Source organism: Oryx dammah, unplaced genomic scaffold (assembly GCF_014754425.2).
Source record: "Oryx dammah isolate SB20612 unplaced genomic scaffold, SCBI_Odam_1.1 HiC_scaffold_6, whole genome shotgun sequence".
NCBI lineage: Eukaryota > Metazoa > Chordata > Mammalia > Artiodactyla > Bovidae > Oryx > Oryx dammah.
This window is the reverse complement of record NW_024070190.1, coordinates 33,328,307-33,349,385: the sequence shown is the minus strand read 5'-3', so window position 1 is coordinate 33,349,385 and position 21,079 is coordinate 33,328,307. Positions and strand designations below refer to the sequence as shown.

General features: G+C 48.9%; 1 protein-coding gene across 1 annotated transcript; it reads right to left on the bottom strand.

Annotated features, from left to right (window-relative positions):
* NPFFR1 (neuropeptide FF receptor 1) lies at positions 1-21,079 on the bottom strand. The gene is made up of 5 exons (XM_040242138.1): positions 20,920-21,079; positions 20,769-20,831; positions 5,898-6,212; positions 3,028-3,127; positions 1-880 (listed from the first exon to the last, which is right to left on the bottom strand). The coding sequence occupies exons 1-5, from the start codon at positions 21,077-21,079 to the stop codon at positions 1-3; spliced, it is 1,518 nt and encodes a 505-aa protein (XP_040098072.1).

The window sequence follows — 21,079 nt, the reverse complement described above, 5'->3', positions numbered from 1 at the left end:
TCAAATGTCCCAGGCTGGGATGGTGAGGGGCAGATGGGAGCAGCCGGGACCCTCGGCGGCCAAGCCATGGTGGGCCACGCGGCCATTGCGCAGCGGGAGACGGCTGGGCCTGGGGGCCCCGCTGCTCGGGCCCGACTCGGAGGGCAGGCCTGAGTCGCTGGGCTGCACCTCCACGAACACCCTCGTGCGCAGGAGCCGGCTGGCCCGCTGGGAGTAGGCCTCCCTGTGGCTCCCCCACGGCGGCGCGCAGAGCTGGGCGCGGAAGGCGGCCTGGAAGCCTCGGCGGAAGTTCTCGTTGAAGTAGCCGTAGATGATGGGGTTGGCGCTGCTGTTGAAGAAGGCCAGCCAGTGGGCGAAGGGGAAGGCGTAGGCAGTCACCAGGTGTAGCTGCGGCTCGCTCAGCTGCCCGTAGTCGATGAGGAGCAGCAGCGCCCAGAGCGGCAGCCAGGACAGCGTGAAGAACAGCGCCACCATGACCAGCATGGGCACCACTCGCGCCCTGCGCCGCGCGCCTCGCCCACCCTCCCCCGCCGCCTCCTCGCCGCCGGCGCGCGCGGGCCCCGGGGCCTGGCACAGCTTGCGGGCGATGCGTGCGTACATGACCACGATCAGCGCCAGCGGCGCCAGGTAGATATGCGAGAAGAGCACGGCCGTGTAGACCTTGCGCATGCCCTTCTCGGGCCAGGCCTCCCAGCACGAGTAGAGCGGGTAGGAGCGGTTGCGGGCGTCCACCATGAAGTGATGCTCCTCGCGCGTGACGGTCAGCGTGACGGCCGAGGGGCACATGATGAGCAGGGCCAGCGCCCAGATAACCGCGATGGTGACCAGCGCCTTCCGCAGGGTCAGCTTCTCGCGGAAGGGGTGCACGATGCAGCGGAACCTGCGGCGATGGAGGAAAGAAAAGCAGGGGGTCTGGGAGGGTCTCAGGGGTCCCAGGGATGAGCGCCAACCCCTGGAGGGCAGAGGGCTGGGGGCTGGCGGGGTTGGGGCACTTCACCCCCACCATTGCACCTTAGGTGGTGTCAAAGAAGGCTCGGGTGTTAATTATGTTCGTTGACAAGCAAATTGGTTTCTCACCTGTAGGGCAATCAACTCCAAGGTTGGGTGGCCATGAAACAAGACAAAAGGTCAGGTTTCACAAGAACTGAATCCTGTTCGTGCATTTTGGAGGATAAACTGAGTAGCCGGCAGCTAGCAGTGACTTAGCTGGCAGATTCTGTCCCTGAGTAGGCCGATTGGGTAGGTGTATCAAAGAAAACAAATTTTAGCTGTTTATGGCTTCTCCAGAAAACCTTGGGAGTTCAGGTGTGGAGTCTATGTGACAGGTTCTCCCTATATCATCTTAGCCAGCATCCTTCCAACAGTGCCTCCATAGTATCAAGACAGTTCTGCACCATTTCCTCCTTAGGATGTCTCAGCTGTGATTATTATTACACCCTGACTTTACATATGGGATTCAGAGGTGTTAAGTAACTGGCTCAGGGTCACACAGCTAGCTAGTACCAAGGACCAAGTTTGAATACAGATTTGTCTTGCTTTACTGTGCCATATAAACTGGCAGCTGTAAACTTTCACTGTGCATTAGAATCTCCTGAAGCGTTTTTAAAAATACCTATGCCCAATTCTCCTGGTCAAAGATGCCTATCTAGCTTAGGAAAGTCATGGGACAATTTAAGGGCTAAACCTGTGCTAGAACACAGGCCTAGAGCTGACTTCCAGCCAATGGCTCTTTCCCCTTCACCAAACTGTCCTGCTCGCCTCCCTCCTATCCTTTTCCCCATCTGACAGCACTTTACCCTTCTCCCACAGCTTGTCTCAAGCCTTATTTTCTCAACCTACCTGACTTTGACCTCCTGGTTTCATAACATCAAATAAGGAACTGCCAGAAAACATATAATTCTTAAAGCACATGGTACTAGCTCTAAGTGCAATAGCACTTAATGAATGGAGAAGGATCCTAGGACAGACCAGGAAGAGTTCCTGGAGGAGATAGGAACTTGAAGAATACCCAAACACCACTGGGAGACGTTGTCATCATTAACAATGACAACAAAATGAAGACCAGTGAAGGAGGACTTCCCCCAATTACCCAGCTAATTAGCGGCCTTGCAGATGGGGATCCAGTTCTATCTCCCCAGCTGCCTTCTTCACTGGGTCACAAAAGACTGGATTTGATGAGGGCAGAAGTGGAGGAATGCTGAGGACACTAGATTCTAGGAAGGGTGGAGCTATTAGTGCCTGAGTTTGGAAGAAGACAAGGAGGGGATTGTGGGTGTAAAGATGAAATAGAATGCTATTAACTGCTGACATATGGTCTCTGTACCAGATAGTATGTATCAGCTTTACAAACAGAAGTTCACTGAAGCCCCCCAGCCAGCCAGTAGGGTATAGACTATTTGACAGGTGATAAAACGGAGGCTCAACATAGTTAAAAGAGGCTCAACATAGTTAAATGATCTACCCAAGGTCATCCAACTAGGCAGCCCTCCAACTTACCTGCCTGCCTCCCTTGCTCTGGGATAAGCACCCTTATTGAAAGGACTCACAGAGAGGGAGGAGGACCCCCTTGCAACTGGGTCAGTTGTGTTGCTTACAAAGCAAGCTGCTTGGTCCCTGGCTCCATTCTATTTAGTAGACCCACGCTTATCAGAGACTCTGATGGAATCTGAGGCTGAAAAACCAGAAGCAGCAGAAGATGGTGGAGTTGAGGAGTCAGGGACCAGCAAGGAGGTCTACCACTCAGGAGACAAGGACTGTCCCCAAGCTCCTCTTAGGGCCCAGGAATACCTTTTAAACCTCCTCAGGAGCTGCCTCCAGGTCTTCCAGAAAGAGGTGGCAGTATCCTCTGCAGTCCCCCAATTCTAGAGGGCAGGCAGCCCCACCACCCTTCCCTCTGTGGCTCAGGACCGCAGACCACAGAGCAGTCTAGCTAGTCTTCCTTCTAGCAGGCGCAGCAGTGGAAACAGCAGCTAGTCCTCATGCTGTGCCCCAGTCAGCCCAGGATAACCCAGCCAGGAACCCTCTCACCTTTCCACAGCAATGGCCACCAGCGTGAAAACGGAAGCAGACACAGACATGCCCTGCACCAAGCCGCTCATCTTGCACGTGGCGTTGTCGAAGGGCCACCCTGCAGTGACAGAGGCCATCACAAAGTGAGGGACGCCTCATCCACAAAGAGCCAGAGACCTACAGCCAGCTGGGCCAGTCCCCTCTGTGGCTTGTATCTTCCCTCCAGTCGAGCTAGGTTGTCATTCCACCTCTGCTTACACGCTTCCAGGAGTGAGTAGCTGACCAGCTGGTACCTCCGTGGACAGTCCTACTAGAGACAGCCTTTATACTGACCAGCAACTTTTCTCCATGAGCTTTAGATCCATCCAGCCCTGCCTGGATTTCTGCTCCCATAGCCCAGCTCCAAGTTTTAGGCCAGTAGTTCTCACCTGGCTGCTCACTAGAATCAACTGGGAGCTTGGAAAAGGATCAGTGCCCAGGACCATGCCAGACAAATTACAAACCGATTCTCTAAGGGTGGGACTCAGACCACCCTATTTTCCAAACTGACCCAGGAGATTTAAGTGCCAGCCAAAGTGGAGACCCGCTAGGACAGATCCATCCTGACTCACAAGTGGGGGAGGTATGAGCAGCTCTAGCCCATCCTACGTGATGTCTTCACTCTGACCCCTGAGCTTCTGCTTTCTCATGAGACCTGGGTCCCACCTGCTTTCAGGACTGGTAGCCAGGTTCACCTCTTGGCTGCCTGAGGCCCTGTGTTGGTAACTACCTGGTGTTTCCAGCCCTCTAGGCCTGGGATGGGGTGGGGGGAGCAGCTTGTTCTTGTCTGTTGTGCCTGTGGACAGGAGTCATCTCCCAAGACTGGGGTCTTCTTTCACCAACAGCCTCTGACATATTTATTTTCTGTCTGCACCCTTACGAGTTACCAGGCTCTGGCCCACTCAGTCCTCACCCCAGCCCCATTACTGTCTCCTTTTTACAGATGTGAAAATGAAGGGGGAGATTAATTTACAATCGCTTTGTCTCTAAATCACTATGGATCAGTGCTGAGAGTCTGATCTGGGTGCCAGGGAGTTTAAATGTTATGGAAAGTCAATATCGCTGTAGAGAGCAGATGGAAAAACACGAAAAAATGTTCAAACCTCATTTGTAATTAGAAAAATGCAAATGATACTTGCTGTGGAGAAATAGGAGCTCTCAGACATCACTGGTGGGAATGCGAATCATTACGGTCCTTCTGGAGGGGAACTAGGCAATGCCTAATTTACGCACTTGTCTTTTGATCTAACAATCTCACTCTATTCTGAATAGACACCTCTGATGACACAAAATACATACGCACAGGGCTATTCACTGTAGCACTGTCGTAACTGCAAAATACCAGAGAAACTCTAGATGCCCACATTAAGAAGTTGTTGAATAAATAACGGTTTGTACAGATAAAAAAAGGACTGGCAGACACTACTGTAACCAACTAGTGACCTCATCACACCATTGTTAGCTGGTGAGTGAGCATGCGTGTGTGCACACCTTTATGTGTGTGCACATGTGCAGGTGTGTGTGTGTGCATATGTTTGTGTGTGTTTTGGGAACAAGGATGCATGGCCTCTGTTTAGCATCCCTGAAAGAACCTGTGATTCAGCTGTGATTCAGCTGTGATTCAGATCCCACCAGGCTTAGCCAGAGGACAGCCAAAGGGAAAGTGACAGCCCTGGCTTCACTTTCTGGCTTTGTGAGTCCCCCAACCTCACATCAGCTGTGGCGTGTGGTAGTGCGTGCTCAGTCACGTCTGACTCTTTGTGATCCCATGGACTGTAGCCTGCCAGGCTCCACTGTCCATGGGATTCTCCAGGCAATAATACTGGAGTAGGCTGTCGTTTCCTTCCCCAGGGGAGCTTCCCAACCCCAGGGATAGAATCTGCATCTCCTGTATCTCCTGCATTCCAGGCAGATGCTTTATTGCTGAGCCACCTGGGAATCCCAAATGGCGTAAGGGGGAGCATCCTGGTGTGGGCTCGAACCACTAGCCTTTCAGTTAACAGTCCAACGTACTAACCAGCTATACCACAGAGACACCAAAGTCACTCCAAATGGGGCTGTCCAGGCTCTGAATCCTAAGTTTCTGGGAGCTCTGAGCTCAGAAGCTGCAGGCACAGACCTCTAGGGGTCTCCCCAGCTCTGGAAACTAGTCCTTCCCACTCTGTGGCGCCTTACTCTGAAACAAGAAAAGTGAATCTTGGGAGAAGGTAGATGATAGTGGGATCCTTCTTAACATTTTTAGATACTGGGCGGGAATTTAGAAGTCAAGTGGCCTAGTTCTGCTTGAATCCCTCTACCAGATCCCTGCTAAACGGCCGGCCAGTCCCCACTTAGACACTCCCAGTGACAGGGAGCATAATACCTGTAGGCAGGAACCTTTTTTTGGTGGAGAACATCTCAAATTAGTTTTTAGGTCCCTATTCAGAGGAAACCTGCCTCCTTACCACTTCTTCCTGCTGGTTCTAGTTCTGCCCAGAACTAGATGGCAGCTACCCGGGAGAGTAGACTGAACGGTGCAGTGGTTAGAAATACAGAAGTAAGAATGTGGGACTTGACACTTAGTTGTGTAAACTACAGAACCACCCCTTAATCACTCTGAGCCTCAGTTTCCTCATCCATCAATTGGGGATAACAATAATGCATACTTCATTGGATTGTTGTGAGGATTAGTTAAAATAATTCAGGAAGAATAAGTCACACAAAGCCTGGAACAAAGCAAATGATTAATTCATTGTATCTATTATTTCTAGTCTAATCCTCTCAGCCGTAAGACTGGGGAGTTTGAGACAATGGCACCGTGGCCAGGAGACCAGGCCAGCCATGATTTCATGGGGGAGCTGCCTACTCACCAGTGATGAGGTTGTCCACAAGGGTGGTGGGCATGCAGAAGATGCCCACCAGCAGGTCGCTGATGGCCAGGTTGAGGATAAACATGTTGGTGACGGTGCGCATGTGCCGGTTCTTGAGCACGATGAAGCAGACCAGGGTATTGCCTACCATGCAGAGGAGGAAGATGAGTACGTAGGCCACAATGAACACGGCAGCCACCGGGGAGGAGTGCTGGTAGTAGGAGGAGAAGGTGAGGTTTGCAGCCGGGGTGGCCTCAGCATCACTCCCATTCTCGCTTGGGGGCCAGCTGCTGTTGGAAGGCTGGGAGGGCTCCCCTAGGTGCAAAGGAGCACATAGGTCAGGATCTTAGGTGAAGAAGAGATGACTGACTTCTCACCTCTGGGAGATCCTTCTGTGCTCCAGACCCTGACCATGTCCAGCACCTGGGCATGAGCTCAACTCCAATTGCAACTGGATTCACCGATCCAAGACTTTCAACTCACAGCCACTCAGACCCTGATCTCACACCTCCCAACCCGCTTGTCCACCTCTCATTTCATTTCCCAATGTTGGTCCCTCCCCATTTGCACACAGTTCCAACTGTGCCGGATCCAGGCTCCATACTTCTCAGCCCTGCTCTCTGCCCCAGAAGCTGACCTCTCGGGAACCTATGTCAGCCAGGTTCCCTTGCTCTCTGGGTCTTTTTTTTTTTTTTTTTTAGTACAGTTCATTTACAGTGTTGAGTTTCTGCTGTGCAGCAAAAGTGAGTCAGTTATACATATATAAATATATGGGCTTCCCTGGTGGCTCAGAGGTTAAAGCGTCTGCCTGCAATGTGGGAGACCCGGGTTTGATCCCTGGGTCAGGAAGATCCCCTGGAGAAGGAAATGGCAACCTACTCCAGTATTCTTGCCTGGAGAACCTCATGGAGAGAGGAGCCTGGTGGGCTACAGTCAAAGGGGTTGCAAAGAGTCGGACACAACGGAGCTACTTCAATTTCATATATATATATATATAGCCACTCTGTTTTAGATTCTATTCCCTGCCTTCTGGTTTTTTAACTGGGTTTCAGCCAGTGAGAGACACTGAAGGAGATTGAAGGAGTGGAGGAGAGAGAGGTGGGGGTATTCATCTCCTGAGTCCCTCCCTGCCTAGACAGGTCTGCCCATGGGGCTGTCTTTATGGGTGCAGCTCCGGCTGGGTAACTCCTCTTCCACAGCTCCAGTTCCTGCAGGGCTGCAATGACAAGGTTCCCCCTCTGCAGGGACAGCTTCCTGTGGTTGCCGGTCCCTGTGTGCATCACCGTCCCATGCTGGTTCTCTTGCCCTCCTCTCCCTGCTGTCAAGTCTCTCTACCAAACTCTCTTCAGTTAAACCCTTCCTGAGTGCACCATCTGTTCTCTCCTGGGATCCTATTACACCCTCAATATCTTTGACGTCCCTCCTCCTCATCGCCACAGACTTTAGTTGTGGAAGACAAGAAGGCGGTAGAGGGAGGAAGACTAAAAGAGGACTCTGAACCAGGGCTGAGGATCAAAGACACACATTCAATTCTTCAGACCATCCAAAGCCAAGGCCACCACCCATCCTTCACCTTCTCCCATCGTGGTATCAGCTACTTCATTTGCACAGCTTTTAGCCAAGAGTTTCCTTATCTACTGGGCTTCCCTGGTGGCTCAGATGGTAAAGAATCTGCCTGCAATGTAGGAGACTCAGGTGCAATCCCTGGGTTGGGAAGCTCCCCTGAAAGCAACCCACTCCAATATTCTTGCTGGGAGAATCCCATGGACAGAGGAGCCTGGCAGGATATAGGGATCGCCAAGAGTCGGACATGATTGAGCAACTAACATTTTCACTTTTCCATGTCTGTTATTTGATCCAATCCTTCCTGCTATCTCATGAGGTAAATAGGTTAGGTATTAACCCCATTTGAAATGGCAGGACTGTGATCAGAGAGGTTCCCAGACTCACTCAAGAGAACACTAGTCTCTGCAGCTGAGTTGGCGTGGTTCTGTGTCTCTAACGTGTCTCAAGCTTCAGTGTGTGTTTCTCCAGGCACCTTTGGAAGGAGTGGCTGAGTGTCCAACCACAGCTCTTCTGGGAAGTCGTTAGTTGTGGTAACTCATGATATTGTCTTGTAAACTCTCCTCCTGCTTTCCTCTGGGACTGAATGGGGCCTGTTCTGGAGATGAGGCGTCACTGGGGAGTCTTCTGTTGCTTACAGAGCTCAGCCACTGGCCTGGAGGCCCACAGGAGGCCTGGGACCAGAGACTAGAAAGACCCTGGGGTCTTTCTAGACTAGACCCCCCACCCCGGCACCGTGGGGCCACAGGGACCAGCAGGTGCAAGGGCGAACTCGGGTCAGAGGCGAAGGGTCTGCGAGTGGAGGAAGAGACGCTGGAAGTGTTGGGCGCACAGTGAGAGAAGGAAATGATACTACTCTGCTTAGGCCCTTCAGGGGCATCCAACTGTACCAAAACATCTTTATTTTAATATGACAAACATGTACAAGAGAGAATGTAAGAGTGAACATATATGAGTATATAGTTTAATGAACCATGACAAAAGAGAATATGAAGAACCTCCAAATGTACATTATTCACCTTCAACAATTACCATCTCAAGGCCAATCTTGCTTCATCCATACCCACACCTCTCCTTGGATGATTTTGAAACACAATCTCTTTTGTTCATGAATATTTCAGATTGTGTTTCTAAAATATAGGACTCAAAAAATCCATAACCCAGTGTCAAAATTAACCATTGTGTCACAATATTAACAATTATCCAGCATTCAAAATTCCCTCATTGTTAGATATCTTAACTAATTTATTTTTTACTGAAGGATTTACAGAATTTTTAAAATAACTGGTTTGTCTGAGTGAGGATCCAAATGAGATTTCCATTTCTATTATGTATCATTATGTGCCAAACCACCCCAAAATCTAGTGACATGACACTGTGGTTTAGCCATCTGAGTGGCCCTTGGGATCATATAAATGTCTGGGTCATTTGTCTGTAGAATTTCTCGCAGACTGGATTTTGCTGATTGCCCCCTCTTGATGTCATTTTACACATTCTGCTCCCTGTCTGCTGTATTTCCTATAAATGACAATTAGATCTAGGGGCTTGATCTGATTATGTCTGGTGGACTCTCTCTCTCTTTTTTTTTTTTTTTTTGGCTGCAGCTTGCAGAATCCTGGGCTGCAGTAGTGAAAACCTGGAATCTTAACCACTAGGCTACCAGGGAACTCCCTGGTGGTCTCTTTCATAATGCTAAGGTTGAACAGTGGGCTTAAGTGATGTCAGCTTGATCCCTCCTCTATCAAGTTTCCCATTAGCTTTTCACCAATGTTTTCAGCAGGAGCCACTAACTGTTGCCTAGACTCTTTGCTGCTGCTGCTGCTGCTGCTAAGTCGCTTCAGTTGTGTCCGACTCTGTGCAACCCCATAGACGGCAACCCACCAGGCTCCCCCATCCATGGGATTCTCCAGGCAAGAAAACTGGAGTGGGTTGCCATTTCTTTGCATCTCATATACAACCCAAACTCCTTACTGCATGGTCTGATTCCTGTTGCTATCGATCTGGCCTCATCCCCCTGCTACCCTCCCCTTTGTCCTTTGTGCTCTGATCCTCTTGTAATGCCTCCAACGCACTCTTGCTCTTTCCAATCTCAATGCCTTTATCTCTTCCTAGTCCCTCTGCCTTTCCCCCTCCTTTAGCATTCAGCTTAAATACTGTCTTCTTGGAGAAGCATGACCTGATTATTTTATTTAGGTGCCCACTATTATCTCTCATGGCATCTTGCTTATTTTCTTCCATCTGCCAATATTTTCTTTGCTCCCAGGTTGATTGGATTTTTTTTCTCCAACTTTGAAAATCAGCTCCTGGAGAGGAAGGATCTTTTCTTTCTCATTGATGGGAAGATATCTCAGCATCTCATCAGGGCCTGATCATTGTGTTAATAAATGGTTTACTAAATGGTTGTTAAGAGGATAAATACGTGTATGAAGAGAAAAAAGAAGGAAAGGCGGATCCTGATGTCAGGTGACAGGGTCCTGCTGAAGGCTGGCATTGCTAGTGTTGAGAAGCCTTTTCCAGGGTCCTCTGGAAAGAACCCCCACCACAGTCTGTTGGAAGCCTCCTTAGCTAGCTCATTCTTGCTGAGCCTCAAAATCGACCTGAATAACTTGGGGAAATCTGTGGTTGTGGATGAGTAGAGGAAATTGTCAAAACCTGCCCAACTAAATTCTAGCCTGTGTGTTTGCGCCACTGCCTTTCACTTGGATTCAAGGGACTGCTTGCTGCTGCTGCTGCTGCTAAGTCGCTTCAGTCGTGTCCGACCCTGTGCAACGCCATAGATGGCAGCCCACCAGGCTCCCCCATCCCTGGGATTCTCCAGGCAAGAACACTAGAGTGGGTTGCCATTTCCTTCTCCAATGCATGAAGGTGAAAAGTAAAGTGAAGTCACTCAGTCGTGTCCAACTCTTAGCGACCCCATGGACTGCAGCCTACCAGGCTCCTCCATCCAGGGGATTTTCCAGGCAAGAGTCCTGGAGTGGGGTGCCATTGCCTTGCTTAGTGAGCTCATATTCCAAAGGCTGGCCCTGAGAAGTGTCTGGGAGCAACCCTGCCCATCCCTGGACCCTTGGCTGGGCCTGAGCATCAGTCTCTACACTTAGGACAGTTTCCAGCACTGTAGACTGATTTATTCTCAATTTAGTTAAACTCCTTCCTATTCCTGGCAATTCCCCTGGCTGGTGGTGAGATGGGTTGGAGGCAGGCAAGCCTCCCACCCCATCGGGACCCGATACCAGAAGCTGGAGACCTCATTAACACCTGGACTTGTCCTTCTGGGGATCTGCCTGGTGCCCTTGTGGATACATTACAGCCTGTGAAAATTTCATCCACTGGACCCAATTATGCCATTCCCCTTTCCTCCAGGGCATTCTGATGATCTCAGAGATTGAGCTCTGAGCCACTGAAAGTCTGGGGCCAGAGAAGATGAGGAAGCCCTGGTTCTCAGTGTATAGTCCCTGACCAGCAGCATCAGTATCACTTGGGGCTTGCTAGATATGCAGATTCTCAGGAATCACCCCTGATCTAAGGAACCAGAAACCCAGGTATGTCTGTTTGAATGTATCTTCCCCATGATTCCAATGGACACTCCAGTCTGGGAACCACAGAGCTGAAGGTCTAGCCCAAAGACCCTGGAGGTAGTAGATGCATATAGACTGGTAAGTCCCAGCTCTCTTTTCTCCTGACTTCGGGCAATAGACAGAATATTTGTGTCTCCTCAAAATTCATACTCAGTGTGATGGTATTTGGAAGTAGGGGCTTCAGGAGGCATAGCTAACCCTTGAAAAATGCATGCGGTGGTTCGGGGATCTGACTCCTGTGCAATCAAAAATCCAAATATGACTTTAAATTCAGCTCAGTCAGCCCTGAATATAAATTGACAGTCAGCCCTGCGAATCCATGGATTCGGATTCAACAAGCCTCAGATCGTGTAGTACAGTAGTATGCATCTATTGGAAAAAAATCTCTGTATAAATGAAGCAGTGCAGTTCAGACCCGTGTTGTTCAAGGATCAACTCCAATTAGGGCACAAGGACAAGCTCTCTTGAATGGGATTAGTGCCTTTATTTTAAAAAGACCTCAGAGAGCTCCCTTGTCCCTTCCACCACATAAGGACACAGGAAGCTGTGTATAAACCAACAAGAGGATCCTCATCAGACACTGGATCTGTACTTTGATCTTGGACTTTTCAGTCTCCAGATCTGTAACGTCAATTTCTGCTGTTTAAAAGCCACAAGGTGGCGCAGTGGTAAAGGATCCGCCTGCCAAGACAGGAGACCGCAAGAGATAGGGGTTTGATCCCTGACTCGGGGAGATCCTCTGGAGTAGGAAATGGTAACCTGCTCCAGTATTCTTGCCGGAAAAATTTCATGGACAAGAGGGGCCTGGCGGGCTACAGCCCATGAGATCGCAAAGAGGTGGACACAACAGAGCGACAGAGCACGCACACGGGCATAAAACCACCCTGCTGCTGCTAAGTCGCTTCAGTCGTGTCCGACTCTGTGCGACCCCAGAGACGGCAGCCCACCAGGCTCCCCCGTCCCTGGGATTCTCCAGGCAAGAACACTGGAGTGGGTTGCCATTTCCTTCTCCAAAGCATGAAAGTGAAAAGTGAAAGTGAAGTCGCTCAGTCGTGTCCGACTCTTCGCGACCCCATGGACTATACAGTCCGTGAAATTGTCTCCGCCAGAATACTGGAGTGGGTAGCCCCTCTTCTCTCCAGGGAATCTTCCCAACCTAGGGATCAAACCCAGGTCTCCTGCATTGCAGGCGGATTATTTACCAGCTGAGCCACAAGGGAAGCCCCAAATGGAGATAAGCTCACACTTACTGAAAAGAGTGAGATAATACGTGAAGAAAACTTGACACAATGCGGGACACACCACACTCAATGTGTGTTAACTCAGCAGCAGCTGTGCTGATGGTATTAAACTGCACAATGGATCCGAGGGTAATATTTTATAGTACTCTTGTTGTGGGCCTCCCTGAAAAGCCTGGAAGATGTGTGAGAGAGAAAGCAACACCAAAATGAAGGTCCAGAGCACGGAATCCAGCTGGGTACTCCACCAAGTTCACAGTTCTCCCACTAATGACTGCATCGTTAGCGCCACCTACTGGTCTGATCTGGTACCACACAGAGCTCAGCCCTAGATTCAGTTAGTTCAGTTCAGTTCAGTCGCTCAGTTGTGATCAACTCTGCCACCCCATGAATCACACCGCGCCAGGCCTCCCTGTCCATCACCATCTCCCGGACTTCACTCACACTCATGTCCATCGAGTCGGTGATGCCATCCAGCTATCTCATCCTCTGTCTTCCCCTTCTCCTCCTGCCCCCATCCCTCCCAGCATCAGAGTCTTTTCCAATGAGTCAACTCTTCGCATGAGGTGGCCAAAGTATTGGAGTTTCAGCTTTAGCATCAGTCCTTCCAAAGAACACCCAGGGCTGATCTCCTTTAGGATGGACTGGTTGGATCTCCTTGCAGTCCAAGGGACTCTCAAAAGTCTTCTCCAACACCACAATTGAAAAGCATCAATTCTTTGGCACTCAGCTTTCTTCACAGTCCAGCTCTCACATCCATACATGACTACTGGAAAAACCATACCCTTGACTAGACGGACCTTTGTTGGCAAAGTAATGTCTCTGCTTTTGAATATGCCCTAGATTAGAGACCCAGTTATACCATTATGACCAACCTAGAGCCTGGTAGGCTGCAGTCCATGGGGTCGCTAAGAGTCGGACACGACTTCACTTTCACTTTTCACTTTCATGCATTGGAGAAGGAAATGGCAACCCACTCCAGTAGTCTTGCCTAGAGAATCCCAGGGATGGCGGAGCCTGGTGGGCTGCCATCTGTGGGGTCGCACAGAGTCAGACTGAAGTGACTTAGCAGCAGCAGCAGACAGCATATTAAAAAGCAGAGACATTACTTTGCCAACAAAGGTCCATCCAGTCAAAGCTATGGTTTTTCCAGTGGTCATGTATGGATGTGAGAGTTGGACTATAAAGAAAGCTGAGTGCTGAAGAATTGATGCTTTTGAACTGTCGTGTTGGAAAAGAGTCTTGAGGGTCCCTTGGACTGCAAGGAAATCCAACCAGTCCATCCTAAAGATCAGTCTGAATGTTCATTGGAAGGACTGATGCTGAAGCTGAAACTCCAATACTTTGGCCACATGATGCAAAGAACTGACTCACTGGAAAAGACCTTGATGCTGGGAAAGATTGAAGGCGGGAGGAGAAAGAGATGATAGAGGATGAGATGGTTGGATGGCACCACTGACTTGATGGACGGGAGTTTAAGTAAGCTCTGGGAGTTGGTGATGGACAGGGAAGCCTGGCATGCTGCAGTCCATGGGGCCACAAAGAGTCGGACACAACTGAGTGACTGAACTGAACTATACCATTCAGCGCCCACTTCTTGAGAGCCTCAGAGTGAACACAGCCTGACCTGCTGAAGAACACAACAGAACACAGTACAAATGGCTAATAAACACATGAGATGAAAAGTTCATTTGTAATCACAGAAATGCAGTTTTAAAAGAACACTGGGTAAGCATGCCATCAATCAGACTGGCAGAGAGGAAAAGCGCTTGGTGACACCAGAGGGTGGCTGTGCACTGTGGGGGTTGGAAGGACACACATCAGCTCAGCCTTTGCAAACGGGGCACATCCATCCAGCACCCCGATCCAAGACCCACTCCCAGAGCCAGCCAGTCCATTTTTAGGGATTTACTTAATAGAACAAGTTCTAGTGGTGGGAGGAAATGCTGACCAAGGTGGCAATAGTTACAAAATAGTAGGTGGAAGCATTATAAACTGTGTTCCATACAAAAGTGTGTGTGTGTGTGTGTGTGTGTGTGAACAAATGACCAAAAAACCCAGAACAAACAAAAGACATTAACTGCGTAACAGAGTGTGTTTTAAGTAATTTCTTTTTCCTTTGCACTAACTTGAGATCTAACCTTTCTAATCAGAAGGAAGCTCTGACAAATATGATTAAAATATTCACGACAGCAGTGGTTCTCAACTCTGACAGCGCCACTGGCAGCATTTTGGGGGGCATAGAAAGCAGAGCCCACCTAGATTGCCAAGAAATTTCTGTGTCCTGCACTGGGGGGAAACCAGCTAGCTTGCTCTTCTCTCTGGCAACCTTCCCCTGCATGGGCCACTTCGCCACAGGTCTCCCACCACCAGGCAGTGTGAGCAGACATCCTCCCTGCATCTGGCCTCCCTCAGCCACAGAGCTCCCAGGCTGGGCAGGCAGCTCTGGAGGCTGCCAGAGGCTCTGAGGAAGGCGCTAGACTGGGGCTAGGCTGGGAGCGGGGTGGAAACCGTGCCCTCTGATGCCTCACTGCACACTACACCACGCGGCCAAGGCCTATGTGGGGAAGGCCTGAGAGGGACTACTGCCTGGCTGATCCAGCAACTCTGCAGGAGGATGGACAGACTGCAGTGTCTGTCTGCAGGCCCTCAGAGATCCTCCAGGCCCTATTTTTGGTCCAGCCACCCAAGAATACCTCCTTCTGCCCTCCAGTCGGTATCCAGTCAGTCAGTGACCCTTGCTTAATTCGACCTGGCGAGGACACAGCTTCTAGGCCAACTCTGAGTGCCAGAAAGTTCTTCCTATTGTTGAGTTGTCTTACTGCAACTTGTCCTCTATCTGTTCCAGTTCTGCTCCTTGAACAAGAATGGGCCCCTGTCCCCAAGGTCATCCCCCTCTCCCGGCCTTTTTTCCCCCACTCTAAACATCTCAGGGTCTTTTCAGTAAGTGGGAGTTTTGGGCCCATGTCCGTCAGTCAGTTGGTTTTTATCTCCCCAGAAACTTTCCTCAAGATTACAAGCCAGATCTTCTCTCTTTGAAATGTATGCAATTGATTTTTTTGGACCTAAATTCAGGTCTTTGCAATTCACTTTACATTTCATGTTCTTGGGTTTGATCCAGTGTTCCAGTATGTTAAGATACCCTAATTTAAATTTTGAACCTGTTGCTATGTGGGTGTTATGGCTCTTATCCACAGATTTGAGGAGCATGCCTTTTATTTTCCCTCTCAATTATTTAACATCAATGTCAAGGCCAAAGTCTGAGGGACTGCTCAACTGTATTAGAGTTAATACAAAGTCTTGTCACCAGTTCTCCAGCCTCCTTGCCACTGCTCAGTTCCCAGGGCTCTCATGAGAGATCTTAGCAAGGTCCTGCTGAAATCTCGTAATTCATCTTTCTACCTCTTAGAAACCCAGTGTGAAAGAGGAAACGTGGGAGGTTCAGCCTGAGTTGTTTTTAGCACTAATATTGGCCCCTAATGACTACTACATCACTACATTTTTTTCTTTCTTATTGAAAAAAAAATCTTGTTTTTATAAAAAAAGCAATATGTTTACTATAAAGCAGACTGAGCACTACAAAAGAAAAGAGTGAAATAAACACCCCTGAAATTTCACACCAAGAGATGCCCCCATGGCCATTGCCTTTGTGATGCTCCCAGCCACATCCCAAAGGTTCTGGCCAAGTCGACTGACTGTACCCTGCATTTCCAGCATCTCATCAAGCTGACACCAGGGCTCTCTGTTTTGCTTTCTTTGAAGCCACTTCTAGGATCAACCTAGAAATGTGGGAGTGGAGCAACCTTCAACTGGTGAAGAGGAACAAACAGCTGTCAGCCACCCATCGCTGTGGGGAAAATCTCGGGTGCCTTCTGCACTTTTCTCAGAAGGCGTCCAGAGAGATAGAACCCTAGTGGCCCACCACTAAGCCCAGTTTATCCACTCAGTTCTGTTCTTGCCTTTTCTCCTTTTCCCATCTCAGTCTCTTGACCTCTGCTTTCAAGCATCAGCTTCTCTTAGGGTACACTTTCAGAAGCAGGAGGACCCAAAGATGTTAGTGACCATCTCTTTGCATGTACTTTACATATACATTTAATAATGCTGCTGCTGCTGCTAAGTCGCTTCAGTCGTGTCCGACTCTGTGCGACCCCAGAGACGGCAGCCCACCAGCATAAAGGGGATCATACTACATGTGTGTTCTAAAGCCTGCTTTTTAAAAAGTTACTCACAGTAGGTAGTAAATATATTTTCATACCAGTAAATAAAATCCTAAACACAACTCATATAGCATGCTGTGGCAAGTGCTCTCATCATTTAATTTACTTAATTTAGTGACATTAGATGATTTCTAATTTTGCACTGTGATGAAAATGCTTGTGCACATATCTTTGCAAGTGTACAGGATGCCTCCTTTGAAAAAATTCTGTGATGTCTGATCAGTTTATTGTCTTCTAAGTCAGCAAAAACAAGACCTGGAGCTGACTGTGGCTCAGATCATCAGCTCCTTATTGCAGAATTCAGACTTAAATTGAAGAAGGTAGGGAAAACCACTAGGCCATTCAGGTATGACCTAAATCAAATCCTTTATGATTATACAGTGGAAGTGACAAATAGATTGAAGGATTAGATCTTGTAGACAGAGTGCCTGAAGAATGATGGACGGAGGTTCATAACAACGTACAGAAGACAGTGACCAAAACCATCCCCAAGAAAAGAAATGCAACAAGTCAAAATGGTTGTCTGAGGAGGCCTTACAAACAGCTGAGGAAAGAAGAGAAGCAAAAGGCAAAGGAGAAAGGGAAAGATATACCCAACTGAATGCAGAGTGCAAAGACTATCAAGGAGAGATAAGAAAGCCTTCTTAAGTGAGCAATGCAAAGAAATAGAGGAAAACAATAGAATGGGAAAGGCTAGCGATCTCAAGAGAATTAGAGATACAAAGGGAATGTCTTATGCAAAGATAGACACAGTAAAGGACAGAAACAGTAAGGACTGAACAGAAACAAGAGATTAAGAAGAGGTGGCAAGAATACACAGAAAAACTGTACAAAAAAGATCTTAATGAACTGGATAACCACGATGGTGTGATCACTCACCTAAAGCCAGACATCCTGGAGTGTGAAACCAAGTGGGCCTTAGGAAGCATTACTACAAACAAAGCTAGTAGAGGTGATGGAATTCCAGCTGAGCTATTTCAAATCCTAAAAGATGATGCTATGAAAATGCTACACTCAGTACACCAGCAAATTTGGAAAACTCAGCAATGGCCATAGGACTACAAAAAGTCAGTTTTCATTCCAATCCCAAAGAAGGCCAATGCCAAAGAATGTTCAGACTACCAGATAAATTGTGCTCATCTCACATGCTAGCAAGGTAATCTTTCAAATCCTTCAACAATACGTGAGCTGAGAACTTCCAGGTTTACAAGATGAATTATAGAAAAGGCAGAGGAACCAGAGATCAAATTGCCAACATCTGTTGTATCATAGAAAAAAGCAAGAGAATTCCAGATAAACATCTACATCTGCTTCAGTGACTATGCTAAAGACTTTGACTATGTAGGTCACAACAAACTGTGGAGAATTCTGAAAGAGATAGGAATACCAGACCACCTTATCTGCCTCCTGAGAAATCTGTATGCAGATTGAGAAGCAACAGTTAGTATGGAACGTGGAACAATGGACTGGTTCCAAGTGGGGAAAGGAGTACGTCAAGGCTGTATATTGTCACCCTGCTTATTTAACTTATGCAGAGTACATCAAGCAAAATGCTGGGCTGGATGAATCACAAGATGAAATCAAGACTTCTGGGAGAAATATCAATAACCTCAGATATACGGATGACCCCACCCTTATTGCAGAAAGCAAAGAGGAACTAAAGAGCCTCTTGATCGAGGTGAAAGAGGAGAGTGAAAAAGCTGGCTTAAAACTCAACATTCAAAAAATGAAGATCATGGCATCCAGTCCCATCACATCATGGCAAATAGATGGGGAAACAACGGACACAGGTACAGACTTCATTTACTCGGGTTCCAAAATCATTGCAGATGGTGACTGCAGCCACGAAATTAAAAGACACTTGCTCCTTGGAAGAAAAGCTAGGACAAAACCAGACAGCATATTAAAAAGCAGAGACATTACTTTGCCAACTTAGGTCTGTATAGTGAAAGCTATGGTTTTTCCAGTAGTAATGTACAGATATGAGAGTTGGACCATAAAGAAGGCTGAGAGCCAAAGAACTGATGCTTTTGAACTGTGGTGCTGGAGAACTCTTGAGAGTCCCTTGGACAGCGAGGAGATCAAACAAGTCAATCCTAAAGGAAATCAACCCTGGATATTCATTGGAAGGGCTGATGCTGAAGCTGAAGTTCCAATACTTTGGCCACCTGATGCAAAGAACTGACTCATTGGAAAAGACTCTGATGCTGGGAGTGATTGAGGGCAGGAACAGAAGGAGATGACAGAGGATGAGATGGTTGGATGTCATCATTGACTCAATGGACATGAGTTTGAGCAAACTCCGGGAGACAGTGAAGGATAGGGAAGCCTGGCATGCTGCAGTCCATGGGGTCACAGAGAGTCGGACATGACTTAGTGACTGAACAACAAATGTTCACTAAGTGTTTGATAATTTATTCTGAAGTTTTAAATACAGGTCAATATTTTTCTTAGCAGTTTAGGGCTTGTTTTTGAGCTACCTTTTCTTCCTTTCTGAAAATCAGGACACTTGCCCATCTTCAGTCTTCTGGCACTTCATTCTCTGTCATTTCCTCTAAGACAAAGATTACATCGGAGAATGCCTCCAGGTCCCTGGGATGTTATTTGTCTGAGCTTAGATTATATGTGGCTTGATGCCTTATCCAATCACTTACCTTGGGCTTCAATCTCCTCCTTACGTCCCTCATTTCACCATTTGAAATAAAATTGTCTGTGCAGCCTGCTAGGCTGCCCTCCCTTGTGTGTTAAGGTTACCTGCACCACAAGCCCAAGCCCAATGCAGGTTCCTCTGCTATCCTTATGCAAACTTTGAAAGCACTTTGCTCTGTCTCGACCAGTTTTCCTTGGCTTCTGTTCACTGAGGCTTCGGTGCTCTGCTGACACTATCCTTCCAGATCCCACCAATCTTCTAGATGCATCTTGAGTTCTGCATTTCTCATTGCATCTTGTGTGCGTGCACTTTTCAACCCTAGCTCATTGGAAAGCAACAAGTGCAGCTGCACACAATGTTCTGTAAAACTCCCTTTTCTTTCTTGCCAGCCATGTTTGCAATTGTACTGGCTTGGAATTTCCGGGGTTTATTACCTCCTGGAGCAGCCTTCTTTTATGGTATGATTTTATTCAACACATCTTGTCTTATTTTACCGTCACAGCCACACTGTGAATCCAGCTGAATGTAAGTTTCTCCATTCAAGAGATAGGTAACCAGTTGCACAAAGTGCGTGCATGCTAAGTCGCTTCAGTCGTGTCTGACTCTTTGCGACCCCATGGACTGTAGCCCACCAGGCTCCTCTGTCCATGGGATTTTCCAGGCAAGAATACTGGAGTGGGTTGCCATGCCCTCCACCAGGGGCTCGTCCCAACTCAGGGACGGAACTCACGTCTCTTATGTCGTCCTGCACTGGTAGGCAGGTTCTTTACCGCTAGCACCACCTCGCACAGAGAGATTTAGGCAAAACCCCAAAGACACCCAGCAAGCCAGTGGACCAGCCCTGGATTCTCCAGTTTCCTGGCTGAAAGATGGTTTCCTTTGCCCACACCAGCTGAGACAGAGGTCTGGCCCCCAACCTGGTAGGGCTGGAGCAAACAGCTTTATGGAAGACAATTTTTCCACAGACCAGGACAGGGATGGGGGGGTAGGCGGGTTAAGGGGGTAAGGGGGGGTGGGAGGGTGGGATGGTTTGGGGATGATTCAAATGTGTTACATTTATTGTGCACTTTTATTTCTATTATTATTGCATCAGCTCCACTTCAGGCCACCAGGCATTAGATCCCAGAGGTTGGGACCCCTGCCTTAAAGTTCTGGAGGTCAGGTCCGTAGTTCCCTCTCCTTTCTCCCAGGGAGGGAAATTTTGCATGGAGGAGACCTTGTCTAGAATTCCATCTCTCCAACTTTGCTGCCTGGAAGGAATGACAATTCCTTTAACGCCAATAGGCAAGCTGACCTCACCTGGTTTCAAAGGAGCCCCCTCTCAGGCAGGAGGGAGGGTGCTAGGCACTCGGGACATAGAGGCTTCCGGGTCTTTCCTCTACCTCTCTCTCAGTCTCACACACACATATTCAGGCACACACTCTACGAAGCACTCTAGGTGTTTCTCCCTCTCTCAGTGTGTGTCTGACTGTCACACACACGCACACACACGCACACTCAGAGTCACAGTGTTGGGCTCTGGACAGCCCTCTGCGACCAGAACACCCCTCTCGCCTCCCCTCTCTCTTAGCTAACAGCTCCTCAGTACCCATCCACTCGCCCCTAGCCTCAGCCCCGGGGTCACTCACCATCCATCCTGTCCACCTTGCCCTGCTCCAGGACGGTCCCCGACGGAGGGAGGCAGCGGGCCCCTGCGAACCGGCAAAGGACAGGGGGTCTCCGGGGCTGGGTTGCTGGCGCGCGCCCTTGCCTCACAGTCCGGCGATCGCAGGCCCTAGCCCAGAGCGGGGTCTTCCTCCGCTCGCCGCGCGGGCAGCGGCCGGGATGGAAGGCTCCCGAGCGGCGCAGCTGCCCGCCCGGCTCTAGGCTCTACCGCCCGCTGCAGGCTGCCCGCCGCTCGCGCTCCCAGGCCAGGGGGTGGGGGCTCGCGCCGCGCCAT

Bases quoted from the DNA above. Each gene is read 5' to 3' on its own strand.
- NPFFR1 (XM_040242138.1), bottom strand. From the start codon at position 21,079: ATGGCGCGGCGCGAGCCCCCACCCCCTGGCCTGGGAGCGCGAGCGGCG. The intron at 6,213-20,768 runs GTGAGTGACCCC...CTTTGCACCTAG, and splicing joins CAAGGTGGACAGGATGGATG to GGGAGCCCTCCCAGCCTTCC. The intron at 881-3,027 runs GTGAGAGGGTTC...CCATCGCCGCAG, and splicing joins GTGGCCATTGCTGTGGAAAG to GTTCCGCTGCATCGTGCACC.